Genomic DNA, 26,575 nt, shown 5'->3' on the forward strand with positions numbered 1-26,575 from the left:
AATTTCCGCAACTGAAGAGCCTCCCATATCCCCAAAGCTTACAACTTGGCAGCTTAAGTATAACCTTAAAGACAGGCAAGATGCTTCAGATCTCTGCTTGTCTGCAGAGGTTCAGGCCTCTATTTCCTTGATATACGCTTGTTGAGGAATAAATATCATGACAAGGCAATTTGTACCACTATTACCACCTCTTTCTTTAGTATTTTAAGAAAGTACAAAATCCTGTTCAGCTCCTTCTGAAAGAAGCCAGACAAGTGAAGTCCTGAATCTTGAGAACAAAGGCACCTGCTGGAATCTCTTAACTCAGGTATGCAAGTGGGTGCTTGGACATATCCCCAGACAGGATCTTTCCAAACAGGCTTACTGAAGTAACTGGTTTTAAGTCAAGCATCTCTGTGCACTGCATACAGAGCCCAGGCACCATGAGTTCTAAACACATCTCCCACAACAAAAACCTTTAGTCATCTGCAATATCTCAAGTCCACGCCACTGCCATTCCTCAAGCCATTTTAGTAAAACTGGTTTCAGCACGAGTGAAAAGAATTACCTCAAGTTAAGAAAATGAAAAAGAAACACAAGAGCTGTACAGCAGATCACAACTGTTGCAAGACTTCAGCTTACCATTCTGGCTTGATGTCTGTACATGTCCGGATGTAGTTCTTCGTTGTAAGGACAAACTCATTATACAGCACCCATTCTGGTTTGTGATCAAGAACAGTGGAGGGATGCAACTGCACTACCTGGTTATCTTTTACAGTTAAGTAATGCCCCGTTCGCTCCAAATGTGCCACCTAAATTAAAAGACATTCTTTCATTACCACAGGCAATTTTTAAATGAAGCAATTTCAAGCTGATTGTTAAGTGTTCTATACAAAACGTACTATCCCAACTTTCAAACCCCTTCTAAATTTGGCACATTACTTGACCACTTCAACTATTCATGTTTTTTTATAGACACAATCAAGATGCCAGATGTTTTTGCTAACTGCCATGGTAAGTGTATATTCTAATATACAATTCAAGCAATATACAAAAATAGATATCACCCAAAGAGAAAAATCATTATTGGAACAACAGCAATGCAAACACAAGTACTGCAATGGAATTGGACAGGTTTGCAACATCACACAAAGCCAACTGTGGTCTACTACAGGCATCTGCTTCAAACATTTAATTTGCAGTAGCCACTGTGGGACCAGTAAGCCACAATGTTATCCTTTTATGAGAGAGGTCTTGTTACAGCACGAGCTTCAGAGCTGGAAAATGTAGGTTCAGCAACACACTTTTGCTGTGACCTTGGTGAAAATCAATTAACCTGTCTCTGACTAAGCTCCTTGCTCTGTGAAAGGGAATAATGCCTACCTTGCCGAGATGCTCCGATACCAAATCTTAATGAGCTAGGTAAAGCAGACAGTTATCCTTAGAAGGATATCCTCTGTACAAACAGCTAATCTAATGGAACAGGTAACTAAAATTAACCCTCTGATATTGGAAATTGAAGATAACCTCTCCACTCATTACACACACACAAATGCTGTAGAAAGATTAAACAGAATGGACAATGGCTGAAAGATGTCAAAAAGACACATTTTAGATCAGATCATCATCAGCTGGTTTCCTTTAATATAGATGCATACTCCCTTGTTTTCTTCCCCCCTTTTTTTTTTAATTCTACGTATAGCTTTTTTTTTTTTTTTTGCCTAGTCAAAAGTGAATTCCACCTATTGAATTAAAACCTCAGGACTTCTAAAGCAATAGCTACCTCAAATTTTAAGTTAGAATAACTCCTTAGTAAGGAATTACTTACTTTGAGTGTGCTTATCTTTTATATATTATGACATTATTATCCAGAATATGTTTTAGGACTAGAACAAAGTATTTCAATAGACTGCAAATCTTTTCACCCAAGATTTGAGAGATTACACTTCTACTTTATTTCAAGTCTGGGAAGCCAAGAGAGATTCCTTTAAATGGAGATTAACAACACACTGTCTTTAACAATTTAGGCTTAATTTCATCCAACTCAATACAATGTTTGCAAAATTAAATAGCAGTATAGCTGTAAAACAGACTAGGCTAGACACTCATCTGTCACAGACCTAGCACAAAGACAGCACACCATGCTGTAGGATTAGGCTTTTTTTCAAAGGATGTTCTGTTTAAAATCAATTTGATTTTTCAGATCAAAATACACATGCATACAAAAATATCAGAGTGCTTTATCTGTTCCAGTTCTTCCTAGAAAAGGACAGAACAAATCATTTATTTAGGTTTCATTTTAGAAATGCACACTGTTAAAATTCAATACAATTTACCTTTAGCATCTCAGTCTCGCTCAGATGCACTGAAGTAGTAAAGTCTTATAATCTACCATTCCCAAATACATAAATTTCCTTTTCCATGTAACTTATAATGATAGTGTAGTTGTATTTCTTGATTAATTTGTATTATTCTGAACTAAGTAAAAAGATTCCAAAATAACTAATTAAGCCTACTCAAAGAAAAATGCTACAGAAACATACAGAGACCTCTGAACTTCCAGGGAAGGACAAGAATTGGAATAATACCAACTAAGAAGAAAATGTTTCCTTAGACCATTGATATCAGGGATTAAGCCACCTTTAGGTGGTTACATACTACTGTGACTGACTTTGATCCCAAGCCAACACTGACCCACAGTATTTATCCTATTTAGATGTTTCTAGAAAGTGTGCCTGTTGCCACGTGCATCAGTGAAGAATTTCAGGGTCAGTAACAGCAATGCTATCAGAAATACACAGTGAAGCTATGGCTCCACAGCAAGCCATGGTGATGTGCCAGCTGCTTCACTTTCCTGCTCCCTCCTGGCCTGAGCTGTTTCAGCACAGCTGATAGAGCCCATTCTTGCTTCCCCTTTGAAGGTATAAGTGGCCTGCCAGGTCACTGAGCTGAAAGAATTTAGAATGGCTCAGGCAAGCACCAAGGGTGACATAAGGGAGTGAATACTGACACATGGGAGGTAGCACACATACTTATGCTCCTTTGAAACCCTGGCATGCAACCAATTCCAGTGCCTGCAAATGCAGGGGTAGGTGGACCAGGTGTCCTCCAGAGGGCCCTTCCACCTCAACAATTCTGTGATGTTTTTCACAGTATAAAAACGCCATGATCTTCCACAGAAACCACAGGATGATACAGAGTATGTCTAGTAAATGGGTTCATTTTTTGATGAGCAGTGGTAGTAAGCAAGATACTATGGAACACACCTGAACCCCAAGATCATCAAAGAATCTGTCATTAGTTTAAAACTTTTGTGAATTAGACTACCTAAACATGACTCTAAAAGGATGGCCAAGAGTCAAGCCAGCTCATCTCTGCACAGATTACTATGCAGCCCCAGAAAGCCCACCTGGCTGATGACTTAAGAGATAATTATAACGCTTTTATCAACACGACAAACCCAGACGGCAACAGTGGCACATGCCACCACAGGAAAATGTTTTAGTTCAAGTTCTTGTCACAATTTTAGTCAAAATTACACATTCTCCCCTCTGAAATTTTAAATATGCTTGTGATTATTTATTATCTATCATGTCATTGAACCTAGAGGCCCAATAAGGGGTCTTTAGTCAAACATGTCTAACACTGTAAATGCAAATGCATTTAAAAGGTCAAAAGCAGAAATACTATCACAAGATCCAGGTTTTTTATATTTAAGGTTACAAATTCTGGCAGGTTAGTTTTGACAGACAGTCTAGATTGTTCCTTGTCTGTCTTTCTGACAAAAGAATACTAGCATGCACCAAAGGAGCACTGTCACTTGCCTGGATTTCTGAAGTTTCTGCTTGCAGTGCACACAAGAGTGTTTCTGAATCTATTAAAAAGTTTTACACCATTCCTCTGCACTCTTAGAGTAAAATGAATACCATTAAATGCACCAGTGGCAAATCATCTGACATCTAATTTTCTGCACAGTATTGGTCAATTAAGTTATCCTCTGCAGTGACAATGATATAACCTGTGTTTGACTAAGCCACATCTTCTAGAAAAGGTTCCAAGTTTGATCTGTATACATTTTTGTCTAAGAACGCCAGTGGCATCCGGGGGTACCTTAGGAAGATCATTGCCAGCAGGTCCTGGGAGGTGATCTTGCCCCTCCTACTCAGCCCTAGTGATGTGCATCTGGAGTTCTGTGTCCAGTTCTGGGCTCCCCAGTACAAAAGAGACATGGAGTTCCTGGACCGAGTCCATCAGAGGGCAACAAAGATAATTAAGGGACTGGAGCATCTCTCTTACGAGGAAAGGCTGAGGGAGCTGGGCCTGTTCAGCCTCATGAAGAGACAACTGAGAGGGGACCTCATCTATGTCTGTAAGTATCTGAAGGGAAGGTGTCAAGAGGATGGAGCCAGGCTCTTCTCGGTGGTGCCGAGCAATAGGACAAGAGGCAATGAGCAGAAACTGATGCACAGGAAGTTTCACCTGAACAGGAGGAAGAACTTCTTTACTGTGCAGGTGACCAAGCACTGGAACAGACTGGCCAGAGAGGTTGTGGAGTCTCCCTCACTGGAGATATTTAAGCACCATCTGGATGCAAACCTATGCAATGTGCTCTGGGATGACCCTGTTTGTGTTGTAAGGTTGGACCAGATGACCCACTGTGGTCCCTTCCAACCTGACCCATTCTGTGATTTGAAAACATCACAGGACTTGCTTCCACCTTTGAATTCTGATGTAAATTTTCAATGATCAATTCTTCTTCTACCTCCAATACTAGATTGGAAATACAATGATAAAAATCTAAGTTCTTTATGACAACTGGTAAAAAACAAACAAACAAATCACTAAGAGAAAGATAACTCAGCTTTAAGATATTTTGTCATTTGCTTCCCTTTTTCTGTTCAATTTAAAGTTTCCTTAGCATACTTCCTGTAGTATAACTTTTTTTGCTTACTCTTTACCACACGGTTACTTCAGCTAAGATTAGTTTTCCATGAATATCATGGGTAAGTCACCATTAAGTGGTTACATACTCCTGTGACTTACTTCAATCCTGAGCTAACACTGTGCTACAGTATTTAATCCTATTTAGGTGTTTCTATAAAGTATGCTTAGTTCTCCTACTTCTGTTGCATAAATAATCTATACCTAGTTCTTGAATTTTATTACCACAGTACCATTATATTAGTTGCACAATTTGCCAATTCCTCTCCCTTCTTAAGACAGGCTATGTCTGGCACTGAAGTACTGAAAAAGCAGTATTTCTCTCATGCATTTTAATTTCAATGAGCAGCTTCTTAGCAATTTTGCAAGCGTCACCTTTGCTCTATTTTACATATATTTTGCATATTCTGATGTGTGATACAGAAACATAATTTAAAAAAAAGTTTTGCACAATGAAAACTGTAAGAAATTTTAGATTTACCGTGAAAGTTTTACAAGACACTTAACTTCTTGTCAATATCTATCTTTCCCGAGTTTTACTATACACAGAACTGCTGACAGTTTTAAACTATTCTACTACTCACTTTGTCTACGGCAAATTTACTGGAATTCAAGTTTGCATTTAAATATGAAGGGTAAAGAGATGATTCATCACCAACAGAAATTTCACATTTATCCATCGCTAACACCGAATCGAAGGCAGGCAAACATACAGTACTTAGTGCTGGTTATGTAATTAGTACTATTACAACAGTTAATACAGGCCTGTGCTGTCTGACATCAACCACAGGTCTTGGTTAGTGCTACTTGAGTAATAACCAAGCAACCTGACAAAGACTAGGTGGCAATATAGTTAGCCACGTATAATTTAAGTAACATTCATTAAGTTTTGACAAATTATAACAACCATACTAACATTATGAGCCACATAAACACTGAACTAAGTTACCCATGAGAATACACACATACCTGCATGAAATACCCAGTAACTAATGCCTTTCTGATGTTGATGTAATAGTCTCGGCTGGTAAAGTCTGTGCTTCTACGGGGCAAATTAAATCTATCCATGATTCGTGACAGCTGTTGGCGTACATTGTCTGCAGACATCAGGGACCTGTAGTTAATGAAGTTGTCATAACACCACTGAACCGACTCATGATCTGCAACATTAGAAAACATGAATCAAAATTAGAACATGTAAATAAAATAGCAACTAACCAACTGATCAGTCAGATGAACCAGAAAAAATTATCCATAAACTTTTATAGATGACAGCAGCTTTTAGTTTGTTCAGCTGATTTCCTGTATTAGGTAACTTGCCAAAACTGCTTTCTATTCAGGAGGCGTGTGGTCAGGACAAAAAAAAAATCAGTTTTTTTCTCCTCACCAACACAACATACACACAATCACCGATGTTCTGCTGAAATACCACACACCACTAAACTTTGGACATTTCAAAAAAATCACACCCTGTAAGTAAAAAAATCATCTTCCAAACTTGCAGTGAAAAACATTACTTTATGTAAGGAACACTGCAATCTTTAACTGTAGCATGCAAACACGCAAGATGATTGTACATAACTTTGCTGTATTTTACAAATGAAATCCCCTTAAATTAAGCATTCAGGTAACAGCTAAGAGCTATACAGACTTTTTTAATGTGATGCACCTCACAGCGGTTTAAGTAAATGTAGGTGGCTGGTAAAATACAGCAACTGTAACACAATTCTGTACTCTCATGTTACCCTTCCTACTGCTGAAGGCTCTAAGAAGAAACTGCTAAACCAGCAAGTTTCTGCCATGCTGTCAGGATAAATAGCTGCATGTTTCGCATTCCCTACCAATTCTGTTACTTTTCAGGTAATGCTCTTCTAATCTTTGTCAGTGTAATAATCCAACAAAACCTTAAGTTTTAGTTCTTGTTAAGACAGGCAACTCCTGTACAGAATGAGACTTTTCTTAATTTGCATTGAAAAGAAGGAAAGTTATGTAATTTGAGGTAGGTCCAAGTTCTTTCTGTGCTTTATCTTACAGAATATATGTTAAATCAAGTATGAATGATGAAGCTCTTGTACAGTTAGGATTCTACTGTATAGTGAAGTACCACAGCATGTTACTTTCTGAGCCGCCTGAACTGTGCATCATAGATAACCCATAAATATTTTATATTGTTCTAGATACAAACAGTAACAGTATTTTATCTTCTGATTCCAAAAATCAATTCACAATTTCAAAGCAAAACTGAACAAAAGATGATTCCCAAAATAATTCCATCCCTCAGTAACCAGAGTATGAAAGCAGCAGCTTCCAGAAACATGCCCACACAGGATGTTTGCAAGACATCTTGGATCCTTGTTAACTAAAAAGCTGACAGAAAAACACAAGCAACACGTCTCCAATTTACAGGTGTTTAACAAAAGTTTCTCAGCTATTGTTTTAAATACATGGAATAAATTTGTTGGGACTTTTACTCTGAAGGTATCCTTATTTTGGATTGTCACATGATGACAGTGTTAGAAGGTTTCAATACAAATTTTCTAAATCAAAACTGAAACAGAAAGGAGCACTAAGCTGCAGGGTTTCTACTCCAGGTAAAAACTGTTGCTTTTCTGTTTGCTTACAGGAAAATGCAACTGGAGCATGTAATTTAACCTCGCTGGCAGTTAACAGTAATCTTTTTACTGGCCACCAGCATAAGTCACGTAAAAAAAGTGTGACACTTAGGTAGTCATTTTTTAAGAGAACTAGCTTTACCTGTTCATTCTTATCTTTTTCAAGCTGCTAAAATATCCTTCAGCTATGCTGTGGAGGACCACACATTGTCCCTAAATTCCATACACAGAAAAAAGTTAGGATTAAAAAGGTTTTGGTTCTAGGAACATATCCTTCTCCAAATTCACAGCATTGAATTCACACCAATTTCTGCACTGCTTTCCCTGATAAATCACTAAGCAATTATGCAGATTTTTTTATAATTAATGTCAGATAAACTTCCAATATTTCTTAATTATAGGAACACTTGTTTCCTTCTGTTCAAGGTTACTCGGCATTGATTTAAAAGCCTGGCTTGTCTCCACGCTCATCAGTTCATTACATGATTTCTTGGGTAGTTTTTTGGTTTTGTTTGACCCCAAAGGCAAGTAGAACTTAAATAATAAAACCCAAGCCCAAGCCTTCCAAACTGCCCTTGGAACCCAGGAACGAAAGTTGACAGCACAAAGCATTATAAATAATTTCCCAAAACAGACAGACTTACTTTGCTTGAAAGCATGGTAGACATTCAGCAACGTCAAATGATCTCCATCTATGTGGGCAAACCTCATCTTGGCTTCATCTGCTGCTTTCTTTGCTTCCGTGGGGCGAACAAAACACTGTGGGACTAAACAAGGTTGGTATGGGCCCAACACAAACGCCCATATCGATGAGTCACGCATTCACAGATAGAGGAACAAGGCCTAGCTAGGTCAGTTCACAGAGCATAGGGCAGGGCAGGATGGCCTCCAACTGCATCTTGGACTGTTTACTACCATGATTTGGTACATCAACACCTAACCACATCTGTAAGACAAGAGGGTTTCAAAGCTACAGAGTACCTGATTATTTTAATAGAACTATATGTAGGCATCAAAATCTCTAGTCTGAAGGCCATCAAGATTACCTGCTGGAAGGCTAAACAGATCTTAGTTCAAATCCAGTGCTGATAGCTCTACCAGGAGCTAGTACCCCATGGAATAAAACACTTTAACTGCAAATTGCTTTTTCAGAAAGCCCCTACAGACAGAGTAAAGAAGATAGTTCTGAAACTGTACTGCACAGTACAGTCTAAACAAACATGAGGTGTAATTATCAAAGGTCTGTTACTAGCCAGAACACACTAGTCAAGTCTCTTCCCAGATGGTATTGTTATCAGCACTGGTATACAGAAACATGTGAATGAAGGTATTAATAAGTCTAAAGGTTGTGATGGTAGCGGTAGTGGTGGAAGGTTAAACTGTCATTTGGCACTATTTCAAATAAAAAACATATTAAAAAAATGCAACATGATGAGCTTTCTCCTATCATTTTATTCTCTTAAATGCATCTGACTCAGTCTGACTTGAATCCAAAAATCATGTTTTTCCACCTCCTTTTCAAATACAAACTAGCAAAGACCACAAATAGTATTGCAGCCAACCTAATTAATGGTCTGTCAACATTCTAGTAAGTTTGTAAGATTGATACTAATTCAGGAGACTTTGAAAGTACTTATAAAAGAGGTCTGTTGGAGCAGGGAGGTTGGACCAGGTGACCCACTGTGATCCCTTCCAACCCTACCCATTCTGTGATTCACTTTACAGAGATCTACAGCGTAAAAAAAAAAATCAGTTGTGCTTAAAGTAGATGTAATTTTTAAGAGGCTAAATTTCAATAAAATTAATGCTAAGATGTTACAAATCCTTTATCTATTTCCATCTGTTTGAGAATACATTAGCTTTCGCATAACTGAAGCCCAGCAATCTCATGAGAACATCTCTTTGCATATGATCTATCAGATGAGGGCTTTTTTGTGGGGTGTTATGTGGTTTTATTTTATTTTATTCTTAAATTTGCATAAAAGCCCCAAAGCACTAAATATGTGAGCTGAATACTGGACGGAACTTGAGAAAAAAAATACACACTGCAACAGTGAATCACATGGTAACAAATCAACAAAGACCAATGCTTTAAAGAAAATGGAAATGCAGGTGTGAAATAAACACCCTGAATAGTGGGTCCTGCATTTAAAAAAAAGAGATAATTTTAATTTCAAACTCAGATTAATAAAAGCAAAATCCAAATTATTCTATCACTGTCTTAACTGTTTTGAATAAGTAATAGCACTTTCCATACCACAGCAAGACACCAAAGCTTTTATAAAATGAAGTACAATCATTTGATCTGCTCATTTATTCAGCTATTTTTGCTCCTTTCTGGTACCTAGTTTCCCATTCAGTCCAAACTTAATACATGGATTACTATCCAAAGCCTGACAATCTTTATGAGGACTTTAGGCACCAAAACATATAATTATGCTGCTGGTTTATAAAAAAAGTGCCTGCTTTGGGAAGTAGTCCCAGGATTACGTGAGGGGTTTCTTTAAGAGTAGTATGTTAGTTATAACACGCACATTAACCATCTTCAATCCATTTTTTATCCCCCCCCCCTTATTAATCATTATATTAATTGTGCCTTAAAACAAAAAAAGCTATCATGACCTGGGAGAAGGTAAACTGGAAAAGGAGTAAGGCAAATCAGTTGAAGGCCACTGACAAAAATATAAGACTGACTTGTTCTGTAGTAGATATTGGCAGGAGAAGGGAAGAGAAAGACAGGCACCAACCTACCACCACCTCCGCAATTAAGCCTACCATTTAATTAAAAAAAATATGATTCTGCCCTGCCCATCTGCTCTGAGTCTGAACAATGATAACTCTGCAACAAACATTTTATCTTGTTCTTAAAAACTTTCATATATATATACTGTAAGACTAAACTGAAGCAACAGATTTTACACTTAGTCAAAATGTTTTTTTTCTCTATCCAACCAAGTTAAGTATGTCAGCAGCACACCTGTGCTGTGGAGAGCACTGGTAAAATAGCACACCCCAAAGACAAAAGAGTACTTAGGAGTAAGAACATCCCCATTTGTTGCTTGTCCTATGACCTATAACTATAAATCAACATCAGTTCTATGTAACCAGGAAATTAAATACAAATTTGTGTGGTAACATTTTCCTCCCCATCAAGCTCTCTCAGCAAGCAGCTCTGCTCTGACACAGAGCTATTCATGTGACACAGCAGCAAAGTACAGCTGTGTACTTAATTCTTATAAAGATACATCCTCACCCCAAGTTTCTTTTTTCCCTTTAAAAGTAATGACTGTTCTCCAGTTTTGCCACTTAATGACTGAAAAGTGTACTTCATGTACAAGCTTGTGGTTTAACATAAATTAGACTGTAATCCCTTTGGGAATACTGAGATTTATCAAAGTGCAGAAGAATGCACAATACGTAACAGATGTCACTGCCTTAAACTGAGTGGCTGAACTGACGTTTCTGATCCTGCCTATGAGCCTGAGTAGAAATTTCTGTTCCATTACCCTGATTCCCTCCCCCCACCCAACAACTGAAATACATACACTTTTAACTGATATTAGGAGCAAACTCTTTAGCCATTTTATGTGTCTTAATTTCTTAACATTACTAGTGATTAGGTTCAAGATCTCTACATAAATCTATAATGACTGAACCCATATATGAAGTTTTAAAAAGCAATTCTAATTTTATTAGAAATACATGATTTTTTTTAGGTGGAAAACTCAAATTTCCCCCAAACTGAAGATCTGCATTTTGTTTAGTATCTCTTTTCCTGCTATTACCTGACAACATGGCAGTAATAGATAGGACCTCATTAGAACAGTTGTAGTCACAGCTTGCAATAACCATTTTAGCCAGCTGTGGGTCCAATGGAAATTCAGCCATCATGGATCCCAATTCAGTCAAGTCTCCATCATCATTTAAAGCAGCCAGGTAATTTAAAAGCTCTAAGGCTCTCATCAGAGTTTCAGGAGCTGAAAGAAAAAAGTATGTAAGTAGGCACATTAACCAAACTGCTCTGAATCAGCAAAAAATGAGGAAGCACAGACTATTATAAGCTATCTTTTTGGGTTTTTTCGTTCTCCATTCACTAGCATCCAAACACAAAACTGATACCAAATTCAGTAATACACATCCAGGTGTGAATGAATACGGGTGCGGGGGAGGAAACAAAATTCATTTAAAAAAGCTTTAATCACAAGCTTTAAATATTTGGAGATTACTGCTTTTCAAAATTCAGACAGCAGTGGCATTGTGATATACTCAGTATCATAGTAATATCACTTCCTCTCCCTGCAGATACCTTTTCCCTTGTTCCATACCAAAGAGATCAATACAGCCCTAAAATCTCAACCATTTCAACTTTAGGTATCTACAGTCTTTCACGAAGCCAGCAAAAATGTTCTCTTAATCCTGCACTTCTCATACAGAGTCTGTATTAACCCACAAAATAAAACAGAAGGAAATTCAAGTATTCAATTACAGAATTTATAGAACTTCTAGAATTCTAAAAAAATAGAACTACTTAAAAGCTTACAGACTATGTTATATTTTTATTTGAGGGGGGAAAAAACCAACTAGCTAACATATTTATATATGGCCGATCTACATTTTTAATTAGCAATATAAACCAGTTATTTTGGAAGCATATATGAACATTTAACACTTAGAAAGAAGATACACATTAACTTTATAGTTTGAGCCAAAACCATGTATTCAGCTTTAACAACACTAGCCGATTTTACACAATTAGAATGTGTAATCAAGGAGGTAAGTAAAAGAATTTCAAATAATAGACTTTCTAATGCCCATAATTTTCTCTTATTCTCTGCAGGCAAGGGGCATTCAGTAGATTCCTTGGTTCCATTAAAAGCTTTTACACAGACAGAAATACAAAAAGCTTGTTTTAATATGACACAGGTCACTGAATTTCAGGATAAACAAAAGACATTCCTTACAGACTACAATTAAAAAAAAAAAAACAAAAAAAAAAACAGAAAAAGAAAAGGTAAAAGAATTTATTCCATGTTGTCATTATATAAAATAGTCACAAAAATAAAGATTGGAAAGATGGAAATAGATACCTGGAGGATCCATAAAATCAAAGTGCACCAAATCATCTATACCAAGCTTCTTGAGCTGTAATACTACAGATCCTAAGTTAGACCTCAAAATTTCAGGGTATGTGTTGTCCTGGGGGGGAGGGGAAAAAAAAGACAATTCAAAACACTGGTTCTTCCAAACCCTTTATAGTCCAGAAGCATTCAAATTCTGATTTTGTTTAACAGCATGGCACTCAACTACCTGAATCAGGTGTGCTTATAAACGTAATGTAAAAGAAGTGACCTTACCTGCATTTCAGTTTTGTAAGCCTTCTCTGTGTAGAGCCTGAAGCACTTGCCTGGTCGAGTACGGCCAGCACGGCCAGCTCGCTGCTGAGCAGAAGCTTTACTGATCGCAGTCACCAACAGAGACTCCACTCTGATACGAGGGTTGTACACCTGTTTGAAAGTGAGAGCAGAGCAGGAAAGAAGGAAAAGAATAAACAGTTCATGGCTAAGACAACTATCTGAAAAAATAAAGACTGCTTTAAATGTATTGTCAAGCACAGCTTCTGACTAGGAAATCACAAGTTGTATATATCTGAAAGGAGAAAAAAACTTGCTACAAAATGCTCTGGATCAGTGACAGAGAGCTTCAAATACAACTGTCTAGAGAACAGCATTTTTTATTCATCTGTTAACAGCAACTCCTGCCATGCTCCCTGTTCTCCTTAAGTGCGTGTATTTTTAGATTAAGATTTTCATGGCAAAAGGAACACGTCCAATTTGTTCTATAGAGTGCTAAACAATCATGATGCTCAAAAAATTCCATAAAAAAAGTTGTCTTGATGTAATTATGAGGTTGAATAATCATGTTCTAGAGATCAGAAAAATCTAACATTAAGGTTGAACAGAACTGTAAAAATGAGGCTGATGACAAAACAAAACTCTATTTCAAGGGTACATGCAGACTGCCACAGTAAAAAAATACATGCTGGTATTTACTGTAAAATTTCCACTGCAGCCATAGATAAAACAGCAGCCTTGCCAACTCAATAGAGCTCATGGAAAGGAATATACTGTAAAAAAAGGCAGTATCAGATAGTAGTTTCAGCTGAAGGTGTTCTTGGTCTCTGTTTTAACACCTTTCTGGTGTAAGTATAAAATATGTACAAAAACTTTAGTTCTTTCTACAGAAGGTATTCTTCTGGTATAAGAACTACCTGTGAAAAAAACTCAGCCTAAATGGTGATGGAAACTTGTGCATGAAGATGCACTGTTACTGTACTCACATTCTGCTGTATGTCTGCCACATTTTGCCAAAGTTTAAAAGGCTGACAGTGTGTATTGGTGTTAAACAAAAAGTCTAAGAAACCAAGTTGTAAAGAAAGTTACAGTTAGTGAAAAAACTAAATTATGATTATGATATGCATTTTATTCTTTCTTTAGTTATTGGGTTGACTATAGGAAAACTACTTCTGTTCCTCTCAACATCCTATGATGTTCCAAGAATCACAGTACGAGCTTGATTACAATCTTCAGGGCTGCTGCAACAAGACATGATAAATACTGATATAAAACAGTATGTATCATTTCTTTCTTCTTATTTTAGTGCTGGAGTTTTCTATTGGAGTGACTTAAAAGAAGAGAAGGCTTCTAGCACCAGTTTTAACTTACTTTCATACAATTTCTTAGTTTTACTTGAGCATTCCCAAGCATAGACACAAAGTACAAAACCAACCATCCTAAAGTATTTAGAAAATCCACATTCCAGGCCCAATTCTAAGTTCTCACGTTTCTTTTTATTTTTTAAAATAAAATTCTTCTATCTAAAATTTGCAGACTAAATGCAAACCTGCAGGCTAAAAATAAAACAAAAACTCAACAACCAAGTTTAAGATTTCAAATGGAAAAAAGACCTGGTGTCTACAAAGGGAACAGCTACCTGAGCAAACCAGATTCCACCATCTAAAGAAAGAGAAGACAGAATAGCATTTACCTTCTGTTTTGCAAAGCCAGGATCAATCACAAACACAACACCATCTATTGTTAATGATGTCTCAGCAATGTTAGTGGACACAACCACCTGTCAAGAAAACCCAAAAAACCAAACAATTAAATGAAGCTACTGCACTGTGAACATAAAGAGCTCTGATTTTGTCTCTGCACAAAGGATTTTCAGCAAACTTTCCTTCACTGCATCAGTAATGACCAGAGCTGCACTTTAACACTTTCACAGGATGATCTGAAATCAACCCAATGAACTTCTAGTGAAAAGAGCAAATTTTGTCCACTCTTTTTGCTCCCCTGTGAGTTTATTAACAACATAACAAATGTTAATTTTGAGAAAAAGAAACAGAAGAGCAAAAATTTTACTTATGAAACAGCTATTCAAAATTTTTCTCACTTGTCTGGTACAAAATGACACATTACATTGGATCCCTTTAACATCATCTGTTAATTGCAGCTTTTTACCTTTTTTGAAAGTCTGAACAGTACAAACTGGTTAAATAATATTAAATCAGAGGTTATATACAGTACCAGCACAGTATTTTCTTTTATTTGATTTGCAATAAAGTAGTTATCAATACATTCCAGCTAAAATCCTGAACAATATGTATTTAATTTTAACTTTGTCTTTTTCTGTCTCCAGATGTTCAAACACTGTTACAGATCTTTAATGTTACATTCTTAAATTTCTATAAACTTTCTGAAGGCTACGTCTCTTGCAAAAATTAAAGGTGATATGAGAGGTCTGAGGCTTAATTTTGCCACCGTTTAAATTTTGTGTCCAGAGATGCAGTGTAACAGTCTATAGATACCAACAGCAGCTACACGGAATCTCGTTATTAGCACATTTAATCAGCTATCTCAGAAAAGACCCAAAACTTGTTCGGCACTTCATCAAAACTACTTACCTTTCATGTCTTAATTTCAGAGCATTTTCTCATCACTGTTTTCAGTTGAGCAATTAGAATTGGAGAGGCCCCTAACACTTTGTTCAGTATTACAATGAAGCCAGTGGCTGGACTAGACTGATAATCCCACTGATTTTCCTTCCCACTGGCTGATCATTTTGCCAGTCAGCTACTTATTACACTCAGCTTGTCTCTTCTTAAGTAGACTTAAGGTTTAAGCTTGCCCAAATACTACGATATATTGAAAGCAGTACTTTGATGGAAAAGAACACTGTCAGTTTGGAGTTAGGGTGTTTCACCCTGAAACAATGTGCTACTTAGAATTCCTCAAACAAACAAACAAAAAATCCTGTACACATTTCATTCTCATGTAACCTGCACATATTATAGAGATAGATATAGAAATAAAGGCCACAAACATAAATGCAATTCGGCGCAAAATTGCAATATATTTTCATAAAAAAACTGCAAGCTATAAATATGCAAATTAAACTGACACCTTCATGTTAAAAGGCCAGTCAATCCACATTCAGCTTGCTGTTACAGAATATACCTCATCTACAAGGTTCCAGGTTTTTCTGTATCTGCTAACGTACAGAACTATCCATACCCAAAATCTTCAAACATCAATTACAGAGAAGTGACAAAAGATTTTCATCCTGCTTTTAATCACTGACTTCTATTAGGACACTTCAATACCAAGAACTCAACACTGTTAGTATGCTTAATCCAAAAAGGTACAGCAATTTAACTTGTACCCGAATTTACTTAATTTATACTTGAATCATACAGAAGTTTCCAAAGGTAGAATGAAAAAAATTATTTACACAGTGGATTTTGTTGTATGTACAGATATTATTTGTAAATGTAACATTGCTTAAAAAAACTAAAATTCATTAATGTAAAAACACAAGGAATTCAAAAAAAGAAAAAAAAAAAAGTGATGAAATTACACAACTTTCAAGCCTAAATCAAAGCACAAAGTTACCTGGAAATCAAACAACTGAAATTAGCGCTAAACTACATAAAATAATAAATTGTACCTAAATAGCTTTAGCTGCAGTTTTGCAGTTACTGAGACAAATTTAAACACCTTATTTTCAATATTAAAATAGATATAGCATCTACATCTAAAAATACATGTATATTGCATATGTATTAACCAGCAATGCTTAAGACTGCTGAAACAAACTAGAACATCTTATCCCTTTGAAAAGAAGGGATAAGACAGGGAGCCTTTAACATGGGATAAGAATAGAAACGTTCTTTGTTAAGTCATCTTCATATTCCTCCACAGTATCAATTAAATACTCTGATTAATTGTGGTTTTTTATCTCTAATCTTAAGCTTTCTCACAATAATAGCTGCTTTTTCCTAGCCCAAAGAGGAACAAAAAGAAGTGCTAAGTTATCAAGCTGTGTCACTACTAGCTGTTACCATCACGGCTACTGCAAGATGCCACAAAACTTCCAGTATCTTTCCTTTCACAAAGTTAAAGCTCAGGAGACACTGCAAGCACTTCACTTACATTTTTATGACCATCAGAGCCTTTGAAACAATACACACCACCTGCTAACTCTCTCTTCAGCAGTTCTAAAACCTAAGTTTGACTCCCACAGGAGACAAGTTTTAAGATACGGAGGCACAGCAACACATGGTTTTTCTTTACAGATCTTGATCACCAAGACCAACTGAAACTAAAACAACATTTTAACAAATTTACAACACAGGCACACTTTCACTGATAGCTAGATTTGTTATGAAGATAAAAACTAAAACATGGAAGCCAGAACATTTCAGCCAAAGCAGGCAAAGAGGACTTTGCCTTCTTCATAGGTCTGAGTCTGCTGCCTACTTCTGGTGTCTACAGTTGGTACCCTTTGGATGTAACAACTCTTCTTGTAGTGAAATAGCTGCTACACCAAGAGTGTCTTCCTCTCAGAGACTGGTAGTGGCTCTGACAGTTCAACATAACAAAAGCTACACTCTGCACTTGTTATCCTCTTATGCAGAAAACCAAAAACTGCCTATCTTGAAGGGCACAATTTTAAATATGAATGAAAATTTAATGAAATACACAGTCACCACTTGTTTGTTACTTAAGAGCAATTTCATTCATTTAAGTCATTTACTAATACAATCTTGATGCAGCATTAGTTTCATGATTTCAGACTGAATGCTTCCTGTAGTCAACTTCAACAGGAAAACGAAGATAATTTCACTAAATTTATTAAGTGATTTACTCTTCCAGAACACTAGAAAGTTGTCACTAGTATTCTACATGCATTCTATTGCACCAAAAAAGCAAACAATCAAGGAAGAAACCCTGCCTAGAGTACCTGGTACGATTCAGCTTACACCTTCAAAATCTTAGCTTTGTGACTGCTGGTTTCATAGAGCATTTGTTTAATTTCAAGAAGCTCTAGTACAACTCCTTCCCAATGTTCAGTTTTAGCGAAATAACCACATAGCTTCTAATGTGCATTATGTGAGCACTGACATTAATTTTATGAAGAACATTCACTGTGCCATTTCAAGTTTTTCAGTTTCTCAATCCATTCTGCCCAATGAAAGAAGGTCAATTCCTCATTTACTACTACAGAAAACACAAACCTCTAACTTCAACACACTTCTTGTAACTTGCACCTTTCCCAAAAACCTTAAGAAACAGAGAAAACCTGCTCAACTACCTCCCCTGAAGAGAAGTTCCATTTTGTTTAAAAAAAAAAAAAGAGCACGTCTCAAAATAATTACCTATGGAAAAAATCCCATCCCTCCACATAAATCATATTTCTCACAGGAACATAAATCAAACTGTTACTACAACATCCTGGCCTTATATAGATGGAAGACAGAACTTTGATTTGCACTGAGAAACAAATTCCAAGTTATCTAAAAATTCTAATGTGATAAAAACTTCTACTTGTTGCTGTTCAACTGTATCTAAAGCAGTTGAAACTCTTATTTCATTGCCCACACAACTGTGAGCAGATACTTACAGAACAGAATACTGAAACAGCACAGTATTTACCTTTCTTCCTATTGCTCCATTTTGTTTTTTTGGTGGGGGAGGTTCAAATATCCTTTGCTGTTGCTGTGGAGGAAGGGTGGAATACAATGGAATGATTTTGATGTCACCAACTTCAGGACCTAAATCATCGATTTCTCGTTTTATCCTCTTGCAGGCTTCATCAATCTCCTACAAAACAAAAATATTGTTTAAAAGAGAATTCCATGAAAAAGGAAGTGCATTTTATTTTAGAGTGCCTATGACAATTACATTAAGTCTACATCACGAAGAACAATTACAATAACTTCTACTTAAAAAATAAAAATAACTTTTAAAAAAAATAATTATTCAAGGTGCTCACTGAATGTGCAATCAAATTTCCACAATACTTTAAGATGTTTCAGCTTCTATACTCTAATGAACAGCCTAATTTGTATTCAACATCCTTTTTCTTTTAGTCATGTTTCCTAATTAAATTTCTACAAATTGTACTAAAATTGAAATCTCTCACCCTGGAATATCAAACTGCACTCATGACCTTTTCAATTTTCACAATCTGAAAAAAACTGATGTGCAAGATATTTAAAATAAGCCAATTAAGCTTTAATGTCACGTATCACTAATGCAATTATGTGGAAGATTTGCTTCATTGTACCTAATGAGAACAAACACCTTTACAGTATAAACATGGATGCTCAAAACCAAACCTCTTAATTCTGCATTTCAGATTTTACTTTAAAATTAACTGAAATCCCATCTAAGCTTAAGAAGAGACAGTGAAATACTCTGAAGATTAAAGATATTTCATGCCTTTTTTTACCTTAGTATTTTCTAGCCTATTTTCTGCTTACCATCCAAAACAGTTCACCACAGCCCAATCATTTATAACTCCATTTAGTTTTAAAACAACTATATTTAAGCCAGCTAGGTGACCTATAATTATGGCGAGATTTAATGAAAATTGAAGTGCACAGAAATTCAGGTTAATGAATAACATATTCATTAGCTTCAACTTAAAAATCACAACAGAGCCCCCAATAGTATAACTAAGAGACACAGTCACCAACTATTGATCTTCCAGTTGAACTACTGATGGGAGAATAAAGTTATCATGACAAGAAGCAATGTAGGCAAAAGCGAAGAAATGGCTACAACATACTGTGAGAAAAGAGGGGAGACCTCCTTTATCACTACTAATTCACTAGCCTGAAGGTGATGCTTAAGACCCTAAAGCAAATACATGGAAATGGTAATCTAAAGGCTCTGTAAAATTACTGCTTTAAACTGTAATTTGAAAAGCAAAAGCAGTCTCCTTTTTAAAAACCATAAATTCAGACAGATCTGCACCAAATCTGGGTCTTTCATTCTTAAAGAGACATTTAAGTTTTCAGCACGACTGCATTGAGTAAGTTTTAAAGCACAGACAATACTTTTTCTGTATTGGTCAGTATATATAATTAATGTAAGCATGGCAAAATGCTGGCTCTTCCTCTCTGGTATCCAAGAGCCCTTTTAAGAGTAAGCCTAATGATTTCTGGCATTGCCTTGCCAATTTGAATGAATTGTAGATATTTACCAAAAACCTTTTCGTTTAAAAGGTGCACTTCACCAACAAATCCAACACATCTTCATAAAAGGCAAGGGGCATACCAGAAACTGAGCTGCAGTGACCATCTCTGGTTCACTAACAGAGAATTAATTTCTTTATACAGGTGTCAGTACCCAGTGTTCTCCTGATAAACTCCCTTTTTAAGTTCAGTAATAGCCTCCCAGTGAAAAGGGAGTTAAATATTTAATACAAACAAAAATAGAGCACAGACCTTTGTTCCTGGTCTGAGCGTCACTACACTACTCGTGGAATTTGAGCAGATTATACTGTGTAATTGTGAAAGTTGTGATGCTGGACAGGATGCTTAATCTTCAACAGTAATGACCAGAGACTCCAGGACACGTATATTCTTAAGAGATAGTAAAATACACGCAAGCAGTGATAAATGAAAGCACTACACTCGACAGGACACGTGTGTTCAGAGCCACTGATCATCTGTCAGAAGAGATAAAAGTCCTGTTTCTCCCTAGAGTTTCCCAATGTAGTTTCAAAGTATCCCTAAATCAGGATTCATTAAAATACTTCGACATAGAGATGACAAGTGCAAATACAGTCATTACTCTCTACAGATTTGCAAGAAAGATGCAAATCACCAAGAGCCACTGCCACTCATCTAAAGACAGTAAAAGACAATTCTTTAATAGCAGTAGTCTTAATTTTAAAAAGGAAGGGTAGTTTCCTTTTATTTACCACTGACATAAACTAGTGTATCTACTTCAGTATATAAACTATCAGTATATTTACTTGGAAGTGGTCACAGCAACAAACCTGTCAGTTCAAGAAACATTTGGACAAGGTTGGCACAGGTGTGATCCCTGGGGCTGTCCTGTGCAGGGCCAGGAGCTGGACTTTGATGATCCTAGTGGGTCCCTTCCAATTCAGGATATTCTATGAACCTGACTGTAACCAGAACCACCCAGATGATGACCAAAACTGGTATCCCAGAGCACACAATCTAGGAGGAATATGTGTGATAAGAATAGTCTGAAAGTGTTAAGGATTCTTTTAAGTGTTAAAGATTTGTTAGGATCACATGAAGACATTTAAATACAGAGATATGAGACATATAGTTGAAGGTACAATTCTAAATTTAATCCTCTGAAGATTCAGCAAGTCTAATTCAATGGTCCCAACTAACTCAAGTATGAAAAGCGCTTTTTTTTTTAAAAAAAGGCAAAACAAAAAAAAAAGGAACAAAAAAATCAAACAAAGAAACCCTCAAAACCCCACCACATACCTTTAAATATTTGCACACTATCTACTCCGAACAAATCCACTACAAAACCCCTTCCTTGAAGAGGGATTATTCCATCAACATGCACAGAAGAGGAAATTTTTCTTCTCGGGTGGAAGAACGGGAAGGTAGAGTGAACATGTCTTGCATTTAGATTATACCTGAAAAGCTCCTCAAAGCCCTGACTATCCCACTGACTACCTGAGATAGTGGGTACCAGGGTATGGGAAGCAGGAACAGACACGGGATCAAAGAACCCACACTTAGACCATGACTGCCCAGTGCATCAGCCCAAAGATCTGCTTCACAGGTAATCAAAGAAAACAGGCCTAAAATGTACAAAGTGCGAGGCTTAGTTAATACTGAAGATACTCAATTGAACTTGATCCTAGTTCCTCGCAAAAAAGATTTCTTAGGACTAATCTTCTCAGTAAAATTGTAGCCTATGAAAATGTCCATCGATGCACTCATTGTAAAAAGAGTTGACTACCAAAAGGTAAACAGCAAACAGACCATGAAAAGGGGAAAGGTTACACTGCTAGCTAAAATGCTCATTTATCTCAAGTTGCAAGTGCCACAACACACACATCTATACTTCACAACACCTAGTCAACAGAATTGTCCTGGTAGTCTTAAGTACTTTAAAACTTCCAAAAACTTCTTGTTGATCCAATCAAAATAAATGCACAGTAGACAGACAATAACTACAATTTAGCTGAAGTGCTATGGAAACTAGAATTAAGCAGCAGTTAAGAACTCCACAATAGCACATTCTGAATATTAACATGGAGTTCTCAACATTTTTCCATACCATCAACAGCCTAAGTGATTTTCCTTGGAAAAGCTCCAAAGACAGAAAATAATCAGCAAAGAGAAAATATTTCTTTTTGTAGATAAACTCATGATCAAGAAGGTAATGGGGTGGTGAATATTTTTCAACCAGGAAAAACAAAGTGATCTCAACATCCAAAGGAGAGTCAACAATTTGTATTTTGTGCCTACAGCTAAACTGAAACAGGTTACAAAAGGGAAAAAGCTGGAACCAGGAAAATAATTTTATTAAGGTGACTATTATTAAATCAAATTTAAGCTAATTCACATAGTGTTCCTTCCAAAAAAATCGTGTCATTAAGAAGACTGGTTCTAGAAAAAAACCTGAGCAGGCTGCTCTGTTTCCAAACAACTGGTGGACAACAGGCAATATTTAGAAAACCCATCCAATTAGGCTGATTCCATTCAGGAGCCAAAAAAAACCAAACCAAACCAAAAAAACCAACCAACCAACCAAAAAAACCAAATCCAAAAAACCCCAATAAACTCAACCCTTGGATGCACTAATTTTTATTCCTCTCACTAAAGCTGTGCTTCTGTGCAGCTAAAAATGCAACGCTCCACCAGACCAGAAGGAAATTTTTGAGTTTGAAACCTGTTGACAAAAGGAGTCCTGAACTCAGAATGCCAGGATTGCTGCTTTTATTCCATTATGACATTCTCTGGATAGGGACAGCAATATACTTGATCATTAGCAGGAATAACAGAAAAAATTACAGGAGCAGTTGCATATATTATTAATTCACCACATCTATAAGAGACAAGTCTGCACTGAAAAAAAATACATGATTCTTATTAGTTCCATTGAATGGTAGTAAAAAAACCCTAAACACAAACAGAAAAAGAAACCAGAAAGACAAGCAGCAGTGTAGTTCACAGAATCACAGAACACGAGGTTGGAAGGGACCTCGAGGTGATCTGATCCAACCTCTCCTGGGTGTCCTAGGTTTGCCCACAGGGGGTGGAGCTTAGAGCCACGTGGGCATGCCTGGGTTGCTATTCCATATCACCCATGTCATAGCAGGAAAGGGGGAAGAGTGGCATGGTTTCAGGGGAAAGAAAAAGGCAAGTACACCCCAAAGTGCACCATTTTGTTCCCTCTCTTCCTTGGGGAAGCTGCAAGTTGCAGCAATGCTGCCGGCTCTCACTGACCAGCGCTTCGGACTCTGTCCCTCCATCCCCCATTCCCTCCTGTTCCTTGGATAACACAGCTCCAGGAAGTCAATGCAGCTGGGACACAGCTCCAAGAAAAGTGGCAAACACAGCAAGGATGTGGCTCCAAAAAGCAGCAGTGAGGCGAGTGGTGCAGTCTGGGAATGCAGCAGCGGCGAGCCTGAGCACAGCCCAGATGAGCTGAGCGGTTCAGGAATCGAGCAGCAGGGAGCCTGAGCCCAGCTCAGTAGAGCCATCCAGGAACGGAGGGGTGGCGAGCCCAAGCCCAGCGGTCCAGAAAAGTGGGTGGTACAACATGGATGATCCAGCTTTTTGGGGGTTTGTCTGTCACTGTTATGTTGTCTCAGCCTCGGGAAGCACCAGCTGTGGAGTGTCCTCCATGTCGTCTTTGTCTCAGGCATAGCCACCACAGGAAGGTCCCCCATCTTCTTTTCCTCTTGACAGCCACGTGTTACGGAGTCGAGGTGGTGAATACATTTTGTGTGTAAAGCACCTTCTCTTTTTCATGCTTTTGTTATTAATACTGTTGCTTTTACTGTTTCTTATTTCGTTGCTGTTAGCTTTCAGTATATCTCAACCCATAGTCTCAGCCTTTGTCCCTCCTGCATTAGACAGGGGGTAGGAGGGAAGCGGAGTGGCTTATTTGGAGGTTAATTCCCAGTTGTTGTTAAACCACCACACTTGGCAAAAGCACAGTCTAGACAATATGGCTCAAAACCCTATGCAGCCAAATCCCACGTGACCAACGTTGTGGAATCCACCATTTCCCCTTTGAGATTATTCCAGTGCCTGATTATTCTCATTGTGAAAAATTTTCCTCTTGTGTCTAATCACGAACTCCTTAGGAGTAACTTTTATCCATTACCCCTCAACTTTCCATGTGACTCTTTGTAAAAACAGAGTCTCCATCTACATTGTAGCCATCCTTTAAATACTGGCTCACGGTGGTAAGTCTCCCCCAAGCCTTCTTTTCTCAAGGCCAAAAAAGCCCAGTTCTCTCAGCATTTCCCAGTCTTTTGAACATCTCTGTGGCCTTGAGTTACTGAGTTACATTACTCTTGCAAAGGTAACAATCCAATAACCTGAATTTCCTTCCCTTTTGTTTGTGTGCAAGACTCAACCGTGGTGCCACAGAGGAGGCTTCAAATCACACCGATAATAAAACAGCAGTTAATGAATGATGGACTGTGAATTATCCTGAGCCAAAGCTCTTGAGTGCTGGCATTCATTCTGGCTCACAGGCCAAAGCAGTACACACAAACAGCCAGTTAACTTGCTCTTCAGTCTCCATCTTTAGATCTTAACTTCTCAGCGTTACAAAAACCAAAGAGATAGTTACTAGTGATGTCATTTTAAGCAGAGTTAATGGAACAATTCATGTATTTGACATGCAAAACAGAATTCAATGATTTTGTAAACATGGTCCTTGGTAACATTATTTCAGAAACCCTTTTTTCAGCTGACCGTCTATTTGATACACTTAAAGAATCTCATGGGATAAGCAAAACTTCAAGACTGCTCCGATTAAAACATACTATAAGCCCTTTTAAACAGATGAGTCTTATCTACAGCACATCAGCTGCTACACTACACAGAGTTAGATTTAGCTTCACCTTGGATAAATGAGTCAAGTAGATATAACTGTAAAACCCTGAAGGAAACTAATGCTTAAAAAGTGTAAGGCAATTTTACCTTGTGTAAAATGAGTACACAAGAAGGGAAACAAATGCATAGACAAAAATTATTTCACAAACCAGAAATATCTGGCAGACACCTTAGCTCGCCCCCTTCTCTTTTGACTTCTATCACAGGCAGGGCACAGTTAGGCACAGCTGGCTTGGATGCCATGAACCTTCTAGAAATGCCTTCTGTGTCCTTAAACCTGCACAGAACTTCCCTAATTTTCCTTTCTTCCTCTGGGAATGAAAGCAGACTGATACAACCTAAAACGAGGACACAGCAGTAAAAAGAACTGGCACCAAGAGCTGCATCACTTCAGGAGAGATCTCTGAGCACAAATTTAGAGAAACAAAACTTGGTAAAGTTATGCACTCAGACAAAAAAAGTCATACACGGAAAAAGCCAAGACTTGACCATAACTACAGCTGCTCTGTCAAGTCAACACTGAGTTTGCCTCAGCAGAATTCCTATATTCAGGATCTTTTGAAATATCTGACATCATCTCAAATAAACAAAGAGCAAAAAACCTTCCTCCCATTAGCACTTGAACAACATTATTATTATTACTCTTCTTTCAGTTTATGCCATCCAATTCAATACTTTCTACGTGAGGCTAAACAAGACAACTCATTAAGCCTGTACACAGACTGGCTTAACCTCACCCAGTCACTACCACTGAGACTAAAAGAGTCGTCAATTTTTACTTCAATTTCCTCATAAGAAATCCTCCATTTTCTTTCAGTTCCACAGTTTAAACAGTCTTACTGTAACAAAAAAAGTTGTGCCTACAAAATAAACCCCTTTAATTACAAAACTTTCTATCAAAACATCAAAAATGTTTTATAACTCTCCTATGCCAACATCAATTTTATCAATATCACTTTAAGCCTTTGTAGAACACTGAACTTTGCAGCACCATTTTTCACTGTACTTATCTACCATCAAAAACAACACTGCTGATCTGTATTTCAAGTCTCCAGATGCAGCCTGGATTCTCCTTCTTAAATGTGTAATGACACATTTGGCTTTATAAAGAAAAGGGTATCAGAGTGACAGAGAACACAACTGGCATTTATAAGTGGCTATGTTAACAAAACATGTAAGACATATATATACAGTTTCTGTGTCATTATTTCTGCCACCTCCATTCCACAAGTTTTGTCTGTAAGGATGTTACAGCTACTCCCAGATTACTGATCTTAATGGAGTATAAAATCTAAGAGTGTTTTAGCAGAACTCCAGTAGACAATAAACCAGCTGCCTCTCAGATCTGCAGGTGAGCCAGTCTTGAGACACTTGAAGCCAACCTTAACAAATGCGTATCTACACAACTAGACTACCAAATTTGTAATCTCAATGACTGAGAACAAGTTTGACAACACCTATTGTCTAAGAAAGACATGTTGACCGAAATGTAATTATGCTTTTCCCTTGCGAACAGAAATCCGTGTCAGTGTCCAATTTTGCCTGTGACTGACATTAGACAACCTAGCTTACAGTTACCCAGGTTACACATTTTTTGAATACTGGCATGAAACATGAA

At 37.3% G+C, this 26,575-nt stretch overlaps 1 protein-coding gene across 1 annotated transcript in view; it reads right to left on the reverse strand.

Annotated features, from left to right (window-relative positions):
* The window catches only part of DHX15 (DEAH-box helicase 15), a 47,803-nt gene that overhangs the window by 6,299 nt on the left and 14,929 nt on the right, over positions 1–26,575 (reverse strand). The window contains exons 6-13 of the mRNA XM_032685053.1: positions 18,527–18,694; positions 14,577–14,663; positions 12,887–13,036; positions 12,620–12,728; positions 11,318–11,509; positions 8,177–8,299; positions 5,890–6,080; positions 622–791 (exon numbers count right to left, since the gene is read on the reverse strand). Of these exons, the coding sequence (XP_032540944.1) occupies positions 622–791; positions 5,890–6,080; positions 8,177–8,299; positions 11,318–11,509; positions 12,620–12,728; positions 12,887–13,036; positions 14,577–14,663; positions 18,527–18,694 (1,190 nt within the window). The remainder of the gene's footprint in view (positions 1–621; positions 792–5,889; positions 6,081–8,176; positions 8,300–11,317; positions 11,510–12,619; positions 12,729–12,886; positions 13,037–14,576; positions 14,664–18,526; positions 18,695–26,575) is intronic.

Source organism: Chiroxiphia lanceolata, chromosome 4 (assembly GCF_009829145.1).
Source record: "Chiroxiphia lanceolata isolate bChiLan1 chromosome 4, bChiLan1.pri, whole genome shotgun sequence".
Lineage (NCBI taxonomy): Eukaryota > Metazoa > Chordata > Aves > Passeriformes > Pipridae > Chiroxiphia > Chiroxiphia lanceolata.